The 14,905-nt window shown below is 37.2% G+C and overlaps 1 protein-coding gene across 4 annotated transcripts in view; it reads left to right on the top strand.

The window, feature by feature from the left end:
- The window catches only part of RFX7 (regulatory factor X7), a 157,868-nt gene that overhangs the window by 535 nt on the left and 142,428 nt on the right, over nucleotides 1-14,905 (top strand). For 3 of the 4 annotated variants that reach the window (XM_055087969.1, XM_024128749.3, XM_028496313.2), the window contains exon 2: nucleotides 23-185. In XM_055087969.1, the coding sequence (XP_054943944.1) occupies nucleotides 25-185 (161 nt within the window). In that variant the 5' untranslated portion in view covers nucleotides 23-24. Of the gene's footprint in view, nucleotides 1-19; nucleotides 186-14,905 lie in introns of all 4 variants that reach the window. The other variant, XM_024128748.3, reaches the window with a different exon arrangement.

Below are 14,905 nucleotides of genomic sequence, written 5' to 3'. Positions count from 1 at the left end.
CTCCCTCCCCCCCCTCCAGCAGCGATGGCAGAGGAACAACAACAGCCGCCACCACAGCAGCCTGATGCCCATCAGCAGCCTCCCCCCAGCGCCCCCAACTCGGGGGTGGCTCTGCCAGCCCTTGTGCCCGGGCTGCCAGGGACAGAGGCCAGCGCGCTGCAACACAGGATCAAGAACTCCATCTGGTAAGAGGATCCTCCATCGCTGGGGTAAAAAAGCCCAGGCACATTTCTGCTGCAAAGCGGGTGGGGGGCGGCGGGTAAGGGAGCCGAGGAGGAGGCTGATGCATTCATTGAATGGGGGTCTCCACAAAGTCGGGTGCGTATTCATAGGACCTCTGGAGGTGTGGGGACTTTGCATGAGCCCCTGGGCTCCGGAGCCAAAAAATGCTTTTACCCCCTCCTCAATTTCGAGTGCAGATAAACAAGTCATTTATGTTTTTCACTTATATGTAAGAGGAATACGGGTCGAAATTAAGTCATGGTGCATGATGGTAGCATGAATTTGGGACTGAGGAATGTAAAATGTGTTTACTCCTTTTTGCAGTCATACTAGGAGGAAGAAGTGCTTTGTGAATTTTCACCAGACATTGTGCGTAAGAATATTAATGTGCAGCACAAAACCTAATGTATCTCTTCCTTTCAGTTGGTTTAGCTGCTGTTTCTGGATGTTTTTGCCTTCTTTATGCTGAGATTAAAATTCTCTACCAGGGATCTTAATCTTTGCATTGATTGTGAAGAAAGGGTTTCTTTAGTATGAGATATTTTAAGGTGGTAGTTTACACTGCAAAGTGATTTTCTAATTTAAAAGGATGTGTTTAATTTAAAATAAATGTGTTGCCATTTCGTGTGTCTTTTTTTAGAAACCATGGATGAAATATCCTTTGCTATTCCTATACTTTCTTGTGTGAGAATTTCCAATATTTCAACATTAGATTAAACTCTGAAAGACTGGTAGCAGTCTTTTAATAATTAAATACACTGAGTTAAGTCTGTCCTCTGTTAGAGCCATTGCAAATATTCTTTGAACATGAACTTGCATTATTTTTGTAGGGTTCTTCATTAACTGACATGTTTTAAAAAGTGTAGTGCTATTTTAAAAATGGAAAGCATTATTTGGAGTTTAGTCTAAGAGACTGCTTTTAATAGACGTTTAAAAATAGAATTAAATGTGGTGTTTAAAAAAGCTCTGATTTTAAAAGTGAGATCTTGCATGTTCATCATTGAATATGATTACTGAAATATCAAAACTCCTTACTTTTTTTATATTGCAACTTAAAAAGTATCATAAAACACCTGGCATTGCAGTACAATATTTACACATTTAAAAAGTGACAGTTTTTGAGTACAAAATTAAAGTTTGTTATATAGTAATTTCATTATTTTCTTGGCATACATCCATATTGTCATGATGATAATATGAAGTAGGTCAGTGCAGGCTTTAATAGTTTCATACTACACAGTAGTTGGCAGCTGAGTATCTTGCTTTCAGTTTTAATTTTAAAATGAAGTTTAAATGTTTTAAAGGAGAATTTTTTAGGGTTAACAATAGTCCTGCTGTGGCAATTTGAATAGGTCAGATAAATAGGATTGCCTTGTGTGTGTGCGTGTGTGAGAGAGAGAGAGAGAGAGAGAGAGAGAGAGAGAGAGAAGGCTTTATTCTTCGATGGATGCCCTACCCCCTTTTAAAGCTGTAATTTAAAGGAAGAGATGCTTAATCTCCTTACCATAAAGGTTTCCAGAAACCAGGTTTTTTTTCCCCCCTATTAACTTGATGTAACTAGTGTCTCTGAAATCTGAATTGAGCACTTTGGTTTTTACATTCAGGTAAGGGATATCCGAGTTAAAGGACTAAAATCTTTTAAGAAAGGCAAATTTTGAAAGTTGAATTAGTAAGTATATGTTTTAATTTATTATGAGAACAATAGGGGAAAGGAACCTTCACCTTATATTTTTAAAATATGAATAAGTTGTATAGGCAGTGGACTGAAGTGTTTGAATGATAATGATAGTGGAGTGGTGCTCCTTTTGGTAAATCGTGATTTAATTATTCTTTAATTGATCATTTATATTTACACATCCATTACAACTTAACTGCGCTGATTTTACTGTAAGAAAAACTTCTGAAGTACAGTGTGCTTCAGTTTTTGGTACTTGCTCTGAAAAGAAAAACTGACAACAAACACCTTAATCCCCAAATGTACAGTTTTACAGCTTCGTTTTAAAATTGTACTGGCACACTTAGTAGCATTTAATTTTCAGCTTTAGAAATCCTATTTGCAAAAATTATTTCTTTATATTTAAAACTTTAGAATAAACAACATTTGTGGATCATAAACAACGTTAGCGGCTCTATGTAATATAGACTCATAGCCGCTGCTCCGCAAGACTGGATTTATGTTATTCATCAAGTGACTATATAAAATAAAGACATTAGAAAGTGAAAGCTCCTTCACCACAATCTCTTCCTAAGAAATAGTGTGTGTATGTGTATAAAATTAAAATGACTTTTAATAGGTAAGATTGCAGTTCTTTAGGTATCTCATTTCACATTTTTTTGAAGCAACAATATCTTTTTACCAATTATTTTATCACTTGATAATATTCTGAAAGATTATCAGTTTTGTAGTACATCCTATATCAATTTTTGGGATCATTACTAATGAGAATTTAAAATTGCATTAAACAGGGGCTTCCCTGGTGGCGCAGTGGTTGAGAGTCCGCCTGCCGATGCAGGGGACACGGGTTCGTGCCCCGGTCCGGGAAGATCCCACATGCCGCAGAGCGGCTGGGCCCGTGAGCCATGGTAGCTGAGCCTGCGCGTCCGGAGCCTGTGCTCCGCAGCGGGAGAGGCCACAGCAGTGAGAGGCCCGCGTACCGCAAAAAAAAAAAAAAAGAGAAAAATAAAATTGCGTTAAACAGAAATGTGGCATTTAATAATTATCAAAAGGGTTTTGCATTTAGGTTGATCATAGTTTCTAAATTATTGGACTTGCAGGTCACAAACAAGTCTGAACTTGTCCTCCTATTTTACAAATATACAGTATGTGATGTAGGCCTTTAGCTGGATAATGAATTATTTATTATCTCAGTTCATAATTAATCTATTCTGTTTATTAAACTAAAATACTGTTAGATAAAAGTATGTCCATGGTTATTTCAATCATTAAAAATGAGTCTTTGGAAAAAATATTAAGTATTCTGAGTTGAAATCATGGTACTTAATGATTAACATCAGAAACCAGATTTCTTAAGAATTGGAAATATAATGTATTTTTAAGATAGTTCTACAAAATAAAGTTACTAACTTGATAACTTGATAGTTTTGTAGTATTTGTGTAATATATTTATGGGAATCTTCAGTTTAAGTCCAATGTAACGAGCCTGTACCTTTCTTGATCTTCCTTATTCCCACTCCATAGACAGAGGTCCAGATCACTTACACAACTCACTTGAAAGGAGATTTATTTGCAGAGGTGTGTTTTAATACTGAATATGCTATAACATAGTATTTATATTTTGTAAGTAATAGAAAATAATAGAATTCTAATATAAACTTTTCATTAAAAAAGGAAAGCTAGTAACTCATGCATTTTTTCTGAATAAAAACTCATACTGGCAACCTAAAACAAAGCCACAATCTAACCTTACTGCAAACTTTTTTAACTTACATTGCACCCCTCTTTGGTTACCTAAAAAAAGAATACTGAAGCAAGTTTTTCCTTCCTCTTATCTCCCAGTGTCTTCACAGTTTACAAAAAAAAGAATGTATTTAATTTAGACCAAAAGAATTTAAGTGCTTTTCTTTTCCTTTTTAAAGCAATTTTTCTTGAAACCCTGATAGAATAAAATTACTGTGGAAAATTTGCATTTGAAATCGCTCTGCCTGTTTGTGATTAGTTATGTTTAAGAATAATCATACCTGCATGGTTGGGAGTGATTAGCATATTTGGAATTAGACTGTCACATAGACGACAAACATTTACCTATAAATTGAAAAGAAATCATGATGTTTCATTGTAGAAAATGTTCTGATACTGTATTTACTCAACAAACAAATTCAGGGATTCTTAAAAGAATTCTTTATTATCAGTTATTTTTATTTATATAACTATTTGCAAGTAAGACCTTAAAAACCATTTTTTTTTAAAACAGTTCTATATGATGTGTCATTATTCTACACACTTTATGGAAAGAGATAAATTGAGTGACAGGGAAGATATAGGATTCCTCTGATTCATTGTCAGATCCTGGGAGCAGTGCTGTGGCTGTAGTTCCTTGTCTTTATTTAATCCTGTAAGTTATACAGAGGTCTGGATCTGGTACATTTTAGATTTAGAATTTAAACCCAAATTGAGCAATTTTGTTTTACTCTTTTATTTCTTAGTTGCAGCGAGCAAAGTATGGCGATCCATACGTTTTTCTTGTTAGCGCCATATTTGTTCTGATTTCTGTCCCCTGTCATAGAACTCAGTAGTTCAGTTTTGTCCTTGGTTCTGGGACAGGCAGTTTTTAGCTCTAAGAAATAGTTATTGTTTCTTCAACTTCAGTGGGAAACATTTGCTATAAAGCTCATGACTTTAGAGTTTACTTTAACCATAAGCCCAGGATTTTCATTTTGCTTTAAATTTGGGGACTGACTAGTATATCATCTGGCTTTTAAATATTTTGATTAGTTGTTTGACATGTCACCTACCCTGAGTTCAACCTACCTTCCATACCAAGCACACCAAAGACTTAGGGTCCTTTTAGCTTGTCTGTATTGAGGCCAGCTGTGATGGTGCATTCTAGCACTGTTTCTGATTCCAGAAAGAAGGCAATTCCTTGTTCTCTATGATAAGAAACTGATGAAATTGTCTTCCCTATTGCTCAGAAAGGCAAGTTAAGCAGTTTCAAACCCCTCAACTTTATGGCCTCGTTTAACTTAGGTACTGATTATGTGTGTGTATAAATAATTGACCAGCTTGCCCTCCCCATCGGGAGGTGTCTTGAATGATGTAATGTGCAGAACTGATTTGGTTTCTGTGTCACTATTAGTTTTTGGTATTATTGGGGGAAATGAACTTCACAGTGGTGGGAAAGGCAGAAGTGTCTTATTTGTTATGAAAGATGCTTTGAATAAAAACACATCAAATCACTTTTTATATTAGAAAAATGTTACATACTAAAACTGTACAAATGAAAATGAGCATTGTCGTTCACTCAAATTTGAACACTTTAAGCAAGAACAGTGTTTAAGTACTCACCTGAGTACCTGCTATATACAAAGTACTTTTCTAGAGACTGGCATTTGAGGAATGCCCATTCACATGTAATATTAACCTAAGCAAAAATGTGCAATAAAACCTCTCTTTCATTCAGTTAGAGGACCAGGGAATGCGGTGACAAGTGCCAAAGCATGGGAAAAGTAGACCCCTTCGTTTCCTTGTCTACAAAATGAAAGGTTTATACTAGATGACCCTGCAAGTTCCTTTAGCTTAAATTGCTATGGCTCTGTTACTAAATTAATATTGATAGCAATAATAAAGCAGACCATAAGTACAGTGAAAGACTAACATTTAATTAATCAGCAATCAGCAGAACATTTTCAGTGGACGGATTGTTAGGTTTTGTCGGTGTTTCCTTGGGTGCTAGCCCAGGAGAACTACCTGAAGGTGTAATTCACTTATTGTTACCATGTGCAAGAGTTCTGTTATGTGAGATTCAGTCTGCAAATATTTATTGAGCTTGTGTTACACTTAATGTATTCTAAGAGCTGTTGTTTATTATGCAAAAATATGTGAGACTATGTAGTACTACCTGTTGTTGGGGAGTTTACTAGTTGCTAGTTGAGAGATTGCACTAGGGGGGTTATTTGTGTGATTGTTTTGTTTATGAAGAGGTGCTCGATACGTAAGAGCATCTCACATAGGAACTTTTCTCCTGTAGTAATAATATAATATTTTAAGGCAGTAGAGAGTGTTATATTGTAAATTTGGTTATGTAAATAAGAAAGGTGTGTATTCTTTTCAGAAAATTGAGTGTTGAGTTGAGCTTCACAACTTTATTCATCAAGGGTAGACATTTTAATTTGTAGCTGTGACAGAGTGTTCTTTATAAGTATTATAAAGAATGAGACAGTAAGATACTCTGTATTTCAGACCAAACTAGACAGCTTTGTCGAGTGCCTCCTTTTCCACTGTCTCTCTGCATTTGGTCTTTTTAGTTGCTTTCTCTTCTGCTTCCTTGAGGTTCTAAAAGTTCAGGTTAAAGAAGAGTAACATGGGCCAACAAGAGGAAGACTCTTTCTGCCCTGGGCAGGATAATAAACAAGGAACAATAAGCTCTGAAGCCTTAATGCACTTGATTGCTGACTATGAGATTAAGGTAGTTAACGCTTAACCTTAACCCACGTGAATAAAAACTTTAAAACATGATTTAATTTTTCTTTCTTGAGACGTTTACTTTTTTCTGTGTCATGCACTGTATACTTCCTATTCATAAGAGGAAATAGAAAACAATGAGGTTTGGTTAATTATGCACAATACCTCTATCAGGCCTCTATTACAGGAGCTCCTATATATATTACAAGAATGTGTGGGAGGTGAGGTTTTGTATCTCAGAACAAACTGAAAACATACAGGTGTATTCCTTGCTATTTGTACCCTGTTTGGTTTCTTAATTTGAAGAGTGAGAGGTCAGAGTGACAGGTTCCAAATCTGTTATGTTTTGGAATTTGGGGAAGCAAGAGTACATATGGTGGGAAATACCATCTCCTCCAAATAGCTTTATCTTAAAAAAAAAAAAAAATTCCTGAACCTGTTTGTGGTGGTCTGGGTTTGGATAGGAAGGGTTCAGATAGCAAAGGATACCTTTACACTCATTTCGACACAGGATTCAAATGGACTTGAACTTGCATGCCACAAGTCTGATTAATGAGTGATGCCTACCAAGGGCATGGGAATAGGAAGTGATGGTACATATGCCCTATATTTACCTCCCCTTTTCTTTCTGAAATCCGTGATTTTTAGAATTTGAGCTGTGTTATAGGTAAAGCATCAGAACTATTGGTTATCTTGGAGGATGATTCCCTAGAGCTTTGGGGTTGCCATCTGTGATTCCTAATTTTAAGATACAAACCAAGCATGTAGAGCACTTGGGTTTGTGTTTTTCATTCTTTTCTTGTGTTTTTATTTTTCTGTGGCTTTCCTATTTTGATGATCTTTTGCTCCTAAGTAGCTTCAAGATGGGAACAGGGGATTACTGTATTAAGTGGCTACTTCAGTTTGTATTATCCATAACCCTTTTTCTTTGCTTTCATTATCTTGTTTCTCTGCTTATGCCTGTGCTGGTCTTTTTACCTGCTACCTTAAAAACCCTTCTCTTTTTTCTGTTGATGTAAGTGTCTTACTTTACTTTAAGATCCAACTCATGTGCTACTGCTTCCATGAAACTTCTCCCAACTCCTAAGGAACAATGATCTAAGGTGTATAAATTAGTTTTTTTCAGTAATTTAGACTGGCCTTACCTGAGATGAATCCATTTTAGTGAATTTTTACTGAATTTAAATGAAACATTCTCATTTTCCAATATGTAAGTTTTATAAGAATTCAGAGACCGAATATACCTGAAACAAAGCAATCACTGCATAATAAGTAGTTTACAGTATGACAGTAAAATATTATTTGTATATGGGAGAGCCAAGAACTTGCCATGGTTTTTGCAGTATACATGAAATTTTTAAAATGTATTTAGATAAGAGTGTCACTTCAGTGATATATTGCTTGGAGCAAAGTTGGTCCTTCTGGGAGGTTGGGAAATGTATTTGAACAAGATGCTTCAGTTAATGTAAGTGAATCATTTCCCTAATTTGATTGCATTCATTAGATTTATTAATTGCATTTGCGTATAAGCAATCTATGATCAAAAAATTAACTGTCAAATTACTAAATGCATGATCCCTTTTTCTGCAGTAGAAGATATTAGCAAGCTTTGTTTGGACAAATTCTGTACATACAAGTTCCAAAGAAGTGAGAAGGTCAGCAACTAATCCTGCATTTATGGAATCAAGTGGTCAAAGAAAACTGAATTCAGTGCACATTTATTTTAATATCTACTACATACAGGCATAGCAAGATTAAAAAGCAATATGACACTAGCTCTACCTTACATTCACCCTCTGTGTATAGTTGTATGCAACATAATTGAATTTAACAAAAGTAAGATTTTGTTACATGCAGTGATGGTGTAATCAATGGTATAAACAAATACAGAATTAGATGAGAGAAAGATTCAGTGAGGACATTATAGTTTTATTGGCAAAATTCAGGATCATGGCCTTAGCAAAAAATCAAGGGAAGGGCTATTGATCCAGATACATTTTACAGTTTGCTTACTGGGAGATCTTTATTCCCACTATCAGGAATTAGATTCAGAGTTGTTGATGACAGTAAGCCTTGCCAGTAATGAGACTAATTAGAGAGAAATAGCTTAGGACAAAGTTTTCTTGACTGAGGAGTGGTGTTTTCACCAGTCGCAATCCTCTCATCTAAATTTTAATGCACAGAGGTGGAAGCAATAATGTAAAGTAATAATAGAGAAGAAAAGGATGAGGGTGGGTAGAGCTGGGGCAGGGGACCAGAACTGCTCCAATAGCAGTCTTGGCAGGGGACTGTGTACCCTGAATTGACTCAGTGAATGATGCCACTTCATGAAGAGGATTAGAATATTTAACGTGGGGGTCCCTCATGTATCTCATTCAGCCCATATCTTGGCTCCTGTATCTTGGCATCTATATCTATGTACCTTTCTATTATTGGAGGCAGTTTGCTTTCCCTGTTGGATTCATATGTGTCCATATATTTAGGGAATTTGTTTTAACACATACCCCTTTTCTGTCAGCATCATCAAACTGTTCTTTTCCATAGGCTGCTTTTCCTGTGGCTTTATACATGCTTAGGACTTCCTTAAATCAGCAGCAAACAACCTTGGAGGTTTTGCAATAAAACAAACAGTTGATCCCTCAAAGACCTAAAGAGCTCATTCATAGTCATAAGAAAAACGTCATTAGGTAAGTGAATGAAGAATGTAGATGCTCATTTTATAGGAAGAATAGCATAAACTATTAACAAATATGCAAAAATCTTTACTCTTGATGATAATAATTATAACAGAAAAGTACTGTTTTTCTGACCACTAAGAAAAGGTTTAAGAAATATAGTAATTATTGCTAGTTAATCTTACCCCTGGTGGTTTTACTAGTTTCCTTATCTCTTTCCCTCCCTCCAGTCCCTCACATATTATCCTGTTGTATGGTATGTAAGCCTACTCATATTTTTGGTGGAATAAGTTTGAACATACATTTTAAAAGTGTTAACTGTGTCTGCACTTAGGTGGTGGAACAATGTATGGTTTTTCCCTCTGCTTTGTTATATTCTCCAATTTTTTTTAAATGAGCAAGTATTATTTTTAGTTTGGAAAAATATCCAAACAAGTAAAATAATGCTCATTGTCTGTCCTGCTGCTCTTCCCTTTACGCTGCCGTCTCTCCTTCAGATCTTTTCTGTCTCTTACCCATTTTAACTCTTGCAGTCTGGCTTCCTGCTCTTCTTGCCAACTCAGTGGCCTTTTCTGAGACTCTGTTTTTCATTTTGTAACTTTTCTTCTGATTATTAAGATTCCTTCGCACTTTGGAAATTCTCATTCATTCCTTTTTGAGAGTCACCTTTGTATCAGCTGCTCTGCCAGGCATTGGGGATTCCATGGGCAAGGATGTAGGATCTCTGTTTTTGGGACCTTACCTCTGATTAATGTTTTATCTGTTCTGCTGCTTTCCTCTAGGTGCTCTTTAATTGTGCATATCCAAACACTTACTTCTCAGCCATCCATTCTTTTTCTCTTTTTATATCTTTGCTAAAGTCACGAAATAGATAGGCTCAGCAGACAACTCTAACCACATCTACTCATTCATTCGCCAGAGTACAGGTTGCCACTATTGTCACGTTAAACATGGCATTTTCACACTAGCCCTTCTATGCCATGATGCCTTGCCACCTCAATTTGCTTTCCTTTCCAATTATTCTAGTTCTTTTGGTAGTAGATACTAGTGTTCCTTCATTCTATAAGGCTAGCTGTATTGGCTTCATATTTGATTTTTCTCTCTCATCCCTTGCCCAATATTTTAACATGTTGCCAAGTTCGCCTTGTCACTTAAGTTTCTCCCTATCTTCCTATTTCTACTGCCAGGACCATAGCTAAGTGCTTTACTATCTCATTCCTGGATTATTACAGCAGCAAAATAACTGTTCTCTGCCCCTGGCCTTTCCCCCTGTTCAATGATGCTGTATACTGCTGCCAAAAATCAGTCTCTAAAACATCCTTTTTTATGTATCTAAAGCCTAAAGTAATTTCCTCTTGCCCCCCGTACCGTGACTGAATATTTGTCAGGTTTTAAAGGCCTTTGTAACCTAGTCCTCCTGTACAGTACATCCAGCCCTACTTCTTGCTGTTCACAAGCATTCAACTCCACTTCAGTGCAGCAGGCACTTCACTGTCTGCCTTATATTTTGTGGTCCTGCTTTCACTCCTGCTTTGTATCTTTTCTAGAATCTCTACTGCCCTGTCTCCAAATCCTGCTTAATCACGTTTTAACTATTTTGAAGTCATAGCACGAGTTATTGTACTATAAAATATTCTTTAGCTACCCTAGTCCATATTTGTTTTTTCTTGATCTCATGTTATATATTGAGGTCTGTACAATTAAGCACTTAATCACTCTTAATTTTTTTCCTGTGCTGTTTCAATAAACAACAAGTTCTTTGAAGCTAGGGGCAACATCTTTTGCATCTTTTTATTTCTCATGTAGCAGTAGGTACTACTGAATACCATTTTTGTTTACTATATTCTTAGAGGTAATTTATTTTTTTCTACATATTAATGTTTCTGTATTTTATATATTTAATGAGGTAATTTCCTCCCCAAACAAGTTATTAAACTCATGCTGCATTTTACATAATAGAGGACTTATAGCAGTTGATTTTTTAAAAAATTATATTGGCGAAACTGAAGTAATCATGTGTTTTGAGTTTCAGTTTTACTAGTCAAATGTCTTTCACTGCACTGTATTTAGATTAAAAAATGATGTATATCCCACGTGAGAGCCGTTGTGTCCCTCATTTAAAAAATACTGAGCAGATGACTACTACATAGTTCTGTAACCTTTCATGAATGAGTATACAGTAGTAGAGTTGACCCTTGAACAACGTGAGTTCGAACTGGGAGGGTCCACATTTATGTGGAATTTTTTCAGTAGGTATGTGCTATGGTGGTACTACACCATCCGTGGTTGGTTGAAGCCGCAGATGCGGAACCACAGATACTAAGAGTGACTGTAAAATTATACTCAGAATTTTGACTGCACAGGGGTGGGCAGCCCGTCCTCCGCATTGTTCAAAGGTCAGTTGTATTTAGTTAGGGTTTTCTGGACTGATCAGCTGTGTCCCAGCTTAGTTCCCAAGTGATAAACTTGGAATTTTCAAGACTCCCTTAACATTGAGCTGGAGATAGCTTCTTTTAAGTTTGGTCCTGGTGGAAGGTTTGACCTACTTATTTTGGGAGCCAAGATCCAAGGCTAAGGTAACTTGTTGAGTCATGGCTGAAGCCTGAAGACAGCAAAGGAAACCTGTGAGTGAGGGCAAGTAACTGAGGAAGGTGGATTTATCTGGGAAGTAAGGAGGGAATGACTAAAATAGGAAAATAATTCTGAGGGCTGAAGTATTTCAGATTCATAAAACAGGCTAGTCTGCTGGGCCTGTTTATCTGACATAGAGCCTTTTTAATTTGTTTATTTGGCCTGCTAGATATTCTTTCAGAGAGATACAGCAACTAGTTTATCTTTAAAAGACTTTTCTTTTTTTTTTTTTTTTTTTTTTTTTTTTTTTTTTTTTTTTTTTTTGCGGTCAGCCGCTCCGCGGCATGTGGGATCTTCCTGGACCGGGGCACGAACCCGTGTCCCCTGCATCGGCAGGCGGACTCTCAACCACTGCGCCACCAGGGAAGCCCTAAAAGACTTTTTAAGCTTTAAAATTGTATTTATACGATGCTACTTGGTTTGTTAGAGCAGTGGTTGTCAAATGGTGGTCATACTAGCATCACCTGGGAACTTGTTAGAGCTGTAAATTTGGGGACTCTACCTCAGATTTACTGTAACAGAAACTGGGGGTGTGACCAGCAGTCTTTGTTTTAGTAGCCTTTCAAGTGTTTCTGATAGATACTGAGGTTAGAGAACCACTGGCTTAAAGGAGATATCTTCTAGTAAAATATTAAGCCCAAGTCTTCTCTGTGGCAGAGCTTTAGCGTTCTCAATTCTTGAGTACCCCAGGTAGAGTTAGTAACTCCTTTATTTTAATTTTCATAGTATTTGAATATAATTCTGCTATAGCATCATTTACACTATGCTGTAAAAGATTTCCACTAAGTTGAAATCTTTAGTTTCAGTAATTGTACATTAAGTGAATTGATGAATAAAAATTAAACAGATAGTGCATAGTCATCATTGCACTCATCCCTGGTCAACAGTTTAAAGACAGGCAGACAGGCACACGATACCAGTGACCACATGTGCAAGAAAGTATGGGATGTATAATCCAGGAGTCAGCAAGGTTTTTCTTCAAAGGGCCAGATAGTAAATATTTTTGGCTTTGTTGGACAGAGTCTCTGTTGCAACTACTTTACTCTGCCATTGTATTAGGAAATTAGCCATCAATAACATATTAGTGAATGGGGATGGCCAAATTTGTTCCACTGCTGGCAGGATTTGGCCCTTGGGCAGTATTTTGTGGACCCCTGTATACCATTGCTACCTGGGAGAAGTATGCAAAGGATATAGATAACTGTTCTCAATCTTCACTATCTTACATTAACAAAGAATAGATGCTAGTCACCTGCTTGTTATTAATTGTCTTGTAATTCTACCTTGGGTAAAATCAGGATTATATGCAAAGCATATTAGAATACAAATGAGAGTTATATTTCAGCAGTAGTCGTGACTCAGCTCCCAGTGATGATAATAAAGTATACTGACTTTTGATTTCTGGTCCAACACATAAAGAGCTTGAAAGTCTTCACTCCTGTTGTCACAAGAATAAAAGGAGGAGAAAAGCAACCATTTTGAAATACAGCCAGAGCTCTCTGTTCTCTTTAAGAAGGCCTGCCTCAAGGGAAACTGTTTTACCAGAGCCTAACCAACTGGGGCTTTACCAAAGCCTAAATGACCTGAGGGAAAGAATATACCCAACTCCAGTCCCCTCTAGTCTTCTATGTGGGGGAAGGGAAATACCCAACTCAGGCTCACTAAAAGACCTGAGACCTAATCATAGGGGAGTAGAATGCTTCTCACCCCCCACCCCCAATTTTACCACATCAGTAGGGCTTCTGTATAATAATGGGATTACAGCTAAAACAACTATAAGCCTCAGACCTTGCTTAATAAGTACCTTATTATAGGTACTCTCAAAGACAACACGGGAGACAAAAACAAGGAAGTTAGAGAAAATTTTAGTTTCAGACACCACAGCAATGGCAAACAATTAACGCAGCCCAGCTCTTAGACAGATGAACATAACACCTCGCAGTAAGGAGCTATCTATCTCAGTTCCTTTTACCCAACATCATGTCTGTCTTTCAGCAGAAAATTACAAGGCATGCTAAAAGGAAAAAAGCACAATCTGAAGAGGTAAACCAAGCATCAGAACCAGACTCATATGACACAGATTTTGGAATTATCAGACTGAATTTAAAATCACTAGATTAATATGCTAAGGGCTCTAATGGAAAAAGTGGACAACATGCAAGAACAGATGGGTAATGTAAGCAGAGAGATGGAAACTCTAAGAAAGAACCAAAAGGAAATGCTAATAATCAAAAATACTATAACAGAAATGGAGAATGTCTTTGATGGGTCCATCAGTAGACTGGACATGACTCAGGAAAGAATCAGTATGAAGTATGAAGATATGTCAATAGAAACTTCCAAAACTAAAATACAGGGAGGAAGAAAGAATGAAAAAGCTGGAACAGAATATCCAAGACTGTGAGATGATTACAGAAAATGTAACATGCATAATTGGAATACCAGAAGAAGAAAGAAAGTGAGGAACAGAAAAAATATTTGAAGTTTAATGGCAGAATTTTCCCCAATTAATGACAGACAGCATACCACAGATCTAGGAAGCTCAGAGAATACCAAGCAGGATAAATAAAAAATATCTACACCTAGGCATATTATGTTCAAACTGCAGAAGATTAAAGACAAAGAGGAAATCTTGGAAGAACTCAGAGGGAAATAACCACCTTACCTACAGAGGAACAAGGGTAAGAATTACAATAAGTCTTCTCTTCAGAAACCAAGTAAGCAAGGAAGCAACCAAGAGAGTAGAGTAAAATATTTAGCATTGAAAGAAGGAAACCACCAACCAGTGAAATTATCCTTCAAAAGTGAAGGAGAGTGCTTCCCTGGTGGCAAAGTGGTTAAGAATCTGCCAGCCAATTCAGGGGACATAGGTTCGAGCCCCGGTATGGGAAGATCCCACATGCCGCAGAGCAACTAAGCTCATGAGCCACAACTACTGAGCCTGTGCCCTAGAGCCTGTGTATCACAACTACTGAGCCCGTGTGCCTCAACTACTGATGCCCACCGCTTAGAGCCTGTGCTCCATAACAAGAGAAGCCACCGCAATGAGAAGCCCACACACCACAATGAAGAGTAGCCCCTGCTCGCCGCCATTAGAGAAAGCCTGCGCACAGCAACGAAGACCCAACGCAGCCAAAAATAAATAAATTTAAAAAAAAAATAGGGCTTCCCTGGTGGCGCAGTGGTTGAGGGTCCGCCTGCTGATGCAGGGGACACGGGTTCGGGCCCCGGTCCGGGA

This window comes from Physeter macrocephalus, chromosome 11, assembly GCF_002837175.3.
Source record: "Physeter macrocephalus isolate SW-GA chromosome 11, ASM283717v5, whole genome shotgun sequence".
Classification (NCBI taxonomy): domain Eukaryota; kingdom Metazoa; phylum Chordata; class Mammalia; order Artiodactyla; family Physeteridae; genus Physeter; species Physeter macrocephalus.
This window is presented reverse-complemented; position numbering and strand designations above follow the sequence as displayed.